This window comes from Danio rerio, chromosome 24 (genome assembly GCF_049306965.1).
Source record: "Danio rerio strain Tuebingen ecotype United States chromosome 24, GRCz12tu, whole genome shotgun sequence".
In the NCBI taxonomy this organism is placed as follows: Eukaryota; Metazoa; Chordata; class Actinopteri; order Cypriniformes; family Danionidae; genus Danio; species Danio rerio.
The window spans coordinates 36,595,001-36,600,000 of record NC_133199.1 but is presented as its reverse complement, the minus strand read 5'-3'; the positions used below and the strand labels follow the sequence as shown (position 1 = coordinate 36,600,000).

Here is a 5,000-nt window from a genome sequence, read left to right as displayed (position 1 = left end):
AAAGACACACAACTCAAGCTGCCTGCCATTTGGAGGTTGCAGGCCATGAGCGCTTGGAAATCTTTTTATGCAGAATTTTGACTTGCAAATAAACTATGATGAAACAGAATCATTAATCACAGAAATGACTTGATCCATATCAAAAAAGTTAGTTTGACTTTGTTTGAACAGATAAAATATTATTAATTATTTAATTAATTATCGGGTTAAAAAATGCCCACTGTTTGTGTTCCTGGGAAACATCAGGCAACCAAACACAAGATATTACGAGAGTGTATATTGCTGTTTGTGTTGTCTTTGCACAAATAATTGACTACAGTATATTGGGGGAAAAAAGCTACAGTGGTTTCCATGGTTCACGATTTGCCCCAGAAAGTGATGACTTTTAAACAAATGGTTGCTTAGTTTGCATTTTATGCAATTGTTTTGCAAAATAATTTTTATTTTTTACTTTAGTTTTATTTGTATTTAAAATTAATTGTTCTTCGTATATTTGGTGTTAAGGTTTGCGTTTTTTTTAAAAGTCTGTGTGAAATCAAAATGTACAGTGTTTATTTTACTAGTGTACATTCTGATTCTTTTGGTGAAGAATCAATCCCTGAAAAAAATGTTTGTTTTGGTAATCTTTAATGAAAGATGATGTCAGTTTGATGGCTTCAGCCACAATTTTCCCATCCACGCCCGCTCTTACCATTAGTTTGCTATTAGGGAATGATGCACAAAAGGAAAGCCCTGCTCCGTACTCAATATTCCGTTTCAGTTGGAAGTACATCAATAGATTGAAATAAGTCTCAGCATCTTCCGGTTAGGAATGCAACAATCAACTGCACTTTAATCTTTTTTTACTATTACCTGTGCTTAAGTTCATCACAAATATTAATCGTAAAGGCTTCTCAATGCTGTTTTGCATGCAACAAAACTGCTGCAACTAAAAGTTACACCAATTGTTCGCGCTTGTACACCGAGACTAATACTCACGCACACTGGATTAACTATGGCTGAGGCTATTACCTAAGGTGCAAGTTTGTTATTTCCAATGGATGTGCGTGCCTTGTGTGTAGGCATGGAACGAACTTTTCAAGGTATACCGCGGTTCGGAAAGTCAAGGTTTTAAAACCACCAACATTTTCTGTAATTCCGTTCCTTAGGTATGTGTAAGATTTTTTATTTACATTTTGCTTTTAAGGACAACAATATCTCCAGCAGAAAAGGTATCCAAAGATTGTTTCAAATTGTAAAGAAATCTGTCATTCGTTCATTTTCTTTTCAGCTTAGTCCCTAGGGTAATCTAGGGTCGCCACAGTGGAATGAACCGTCATCTTATCCAGTATATGTTTTATACAGCAGATGCTCTTCCAGCTGCAGCCCATCACTGGGAAACAACCATACACATTCACACACATATACCACGGACAATTTAGCTTACCCAATTCGCCTATAGCACATGTCTTTGAACTTGTCGGGGAAACCGGAGCACCCGGAGGAAACCCACGCCAACACCGGGAGAACATGCAAACTCCACACAGAAATGCCAACTGATGCAGCCAGGGCTCGAACCAGTGACCTTTTTTCTGTGAGGTGCTCGTGCTACCCACTGCGCCACCGTGACTCCCCTCTGTCATTTATTTTCAGTGTAAAATTATTACTTATGTTCAAATACCAAAAACTTTTTTTCACCTATTTTTAAGTCCAAAAGAGAAATGCACTATTTTGTTTTTAATATTATTTAGTGCTGTATTATTTGGTTACTGAGCAGCAATAACACTTTAAAATATAAACATTTTTCATGTGATTTTCGAAACTAGTGGTGTTTTGAAATTAATGAATGCATAATAATCATGATAACCAAGAAACCGTGATTATTCCTCAGACTATAATCGACCAATCAAAATCACAGTTCATGCGGACTTTAAATGCAACCCTAATTTAGGCTTTGTGATCAATCTAATCAGCTGGTTTGTTGACTGAAGTCTAGATGATCATAATATTTTAATAAAAATAAGACGCATGTACCAACCAGCTTTGATCAATAAACTAAGTTGTTTCCCAACTAATATTGCTTTCTTTCTCTTTCCAGTACTCTCTGGATGAGCTTGAAGACATGTTGAAGTGTTTAAAGAAGTTCCGAACAGTTCTGACAGAAATTGAAGTGAGACTAGAAGACGAACAAGCATCCGTGTTCGGCTCTCTGTCAGACTCCCACAGGTGAACTTCAGTGTTGCTGTATATAATAATATTGTATTAATTGTATAGTGATCCTCAGTGGCATGTATTTTGCTGTGTCGAGCAGCGTTTAAACTTGATTTTGTGTCTCAGGGAGGAAGTGGAAGATGTTTTGAGGCTACGAGCAGCTGTCAAACAGGAAGCTGGGATGCTTGAACAGCAGCTGTCTGATCTAGTACATAACTATGATGACAGCATCAAAATGGTATTGAAACTACTCGTGCACACTAAATAAATATGGTTTATGAGCAAGAACTTAACTAGGACTGAAAATGTAATAAATATTTAAATGTAAGGATGTAAAGCTCATTGTATTTTTTTCCATTGGGAAATGAATGATTTATTAATTTATGTAAAAAAATCAATCTTGTGAGCTCTTAGGTTGCAAATCAATAGTGTGTCCTTTTGTTGAACTCATCTGTTTGCATTAAGTTAATTATTGGAATTTGTACAGAAAAACCACATTATCCATGATGCTGCACCGATAATTCCACCAATCAGAAAATACCAGCTAGCGAAGTGCACCAAAATAGATCTTTAGAGCGGCCTACTCCCTCAAAGCACAGCAAAAAGTGTAATAAATAATGTAAATAAATCTGTTCGTTCTCAAAATACTTGGAAGTTATTGCAAACATTCCAAAAATATATGTTTTTGTTAACATTTTTGAAACAGACATACTTAATAAACATAGGGGTGTATTTATTTATGCACATATTTTGCAATAAATTTAATATATTCCTTTTAGGGATACACATTAAAAATTAACGTTTCCTCGTGGTTTTTAAATTATTCGTCATGCCCAGTACTTCATAAAACTGTAAATATTTCTCTCTTTGAAGCCATTAAGTACACAATCTCGAATCTTTATCTTTGATTCCTTTGCTTACAATCTAAATGTGTAATATTCAGATCAATAGCCTATTGGCTTGGTTCTCAGCTTATAATGTTTCAGTGAACACTTATTTTAGGTGGCTGTAAATAAGCTCAGGCCCAATCCCAATTCGATTTTTGTACCCCTACCCCTTCCCATTGGCCCTTGAAACAGAGTGTGAAGGGCTTCAAAATGTACCACTAAGAAATGGGACAGCACTGCAGCATCTGCACATGTCATCATATGTCATTGCCATCTATGAGCGTCATTGCTTCATATGAGATCAGACGATTGTGACTGCTGTAGTAATTACAGTTGCGTTATTTGCATTTACATTTAGTCATTTAGCGGACGCTTTTATCCAAAGCGACTTACAAATGAGGACAAGCAATTTACACAACTGGAAGAGCAACAATGAATAAGTGCTATAGGCAAGTTTCAGGTTTGTAAAGTCTAAGAAGGAAAGTATTAGTAGTTTTTTATTTTTATTATTATTTTTTTTTTAGTACAGTCAGTGGTATATCCAGAGGCAATTGCAGATTAGGAAGTGAAGTGGAGACTAAATAGTTTTTAGTCGTTTCTTGAAAACAGCAAGTGACTTTACCGTTCTGATGCAGTTAGGGAGTTCATTCCACCAACTGGGCAGATTGAGCGCAAGCATTCGCGAAAGTGATTTCTTCCCTCTTTGGGATGGAACCACGAGGCGACGTTCATTCACAGAACGCAAGTTTCTGGAGGGCACATAGATCTGCAGAAGTGAGAGCAAATAAGAAGGAGCAAGGCCAGAAGTCGCTTTGTAGGCAAACATCAGAGCTTTGAATTTGATGCGAGCAGCAACTGGCAGCCAGTGCAAACGGATGAGCAGCGGAGTGACATGTGCTCTTTTAGGTTCATTAAAGACCACTCGTGCTGCTGCGTTCTGGAGCAGCTGAAGAGGCTTGATAGAGTTAGCTGGAAGCCCGGCTAGTAGAGAGTTGCAGTAATCCAGTTTGGAGAGAACAAGAGCTTGAACAAGGAGTTGAGCTGCATGTTCAGATAAGAAGGGTCGGATCTTTTGTTGGTATTTATCTTCAGAAAATCACCGAAGGCATGTATTATGTTATCATAATGATATAATGTGGCAATAAGATCGTAACTGTACTGTGTATTTACACCGTGGCCATGTTCATCTATGTAAACACACCAAAAACAACATTAACATTATAGCAGACACTGTAAAAAGCTCATTTCCAGCCACTAGCCTTTTCTGACAGGGTATTCCAGTGTCATCGAGTGTCTTCTTACTGCCATGCAGGAGTTATTATTAGGAACTATAAATAGCACAATGTAGCGTTTTGATTTATTCAATTTAGCGTAGTTTTTATTTTAGTGTTTTTTTAAAAGCATGACGGTAAAACACAAACGCGATTATGAATATATTAAAACATGTGTTTGTTTGTTGTAAAAATTCATCATAATGATGAAATAGAATAGAATTGTATATGTTGTGAGAAAAGTGTTTTTTAAATGTGTTTGCATTGTGAGGATTCGCTGAAGAGCGAGAAGGGATCGGGGGGTGAGAAGGATGCGTGACTTATTTGAGGACCGGGAGGGAGACAAGCGGTTTCCGGGAGATTATCACTCGTTTGCGGGCATTATGAGTCCCGCAAATGCATATAGACTCCTGGAACTTTCGGGAGACTTGGGATGTCTGAATATCACATTAAACAACTATAGTGAGACGCGATCCAGCGGTACAACCTTGATAAAGACGTGCACTGCTCTCTGTCTCTGGAGCTCAGAGGAGCGCGTGGCTGTGTGTGTGGCTCTGCAGTAAGCACCACTTGTGTCTGTGTGTGTTTGTGTGGTCACGGGATGTGCATTTTCAGCGGACAGAGGGCTGTTCAGAAATGCTAGGTAAAACAC

The 5,000-nt window shown here is 37.7% G+C and overlaps 2 protein-coding genes across 4 annotated transcripts in view; one reads left to right on the top strand and one right to left on the bottom strand.

Moving 5' to 3' along the window:
- neurod6a (neuronal differentiation 6a) overlaps positions 1–5,000 on the bottom strand; it is a 63,944-nt gene that overhangs the window by 54,015 nt on the left and 4,929 nt on the right. The window lies entirely within an intron of this gene.
- Positions 1–5,000, top strand: part of itprid1 (ITPR interacting domain containing 1) — a 38,931-nt gene that overhangs the window by 32,574 nt on the left and 1,357 nt on the right. The window contains exons 13-14 of the mRNA XM_005162860.6: positions 2,078–2,205; positions 2,317–2,428. Coding sequence (XP_005162917.1) covers positions 2,078–2,205; positions 2,317–2,428 — 240 coding nt within the window. The remainder of the gene's footprint in view (positions 1–2,077; positions 2,206–2,316; positions 2,429–5,000) is intronic.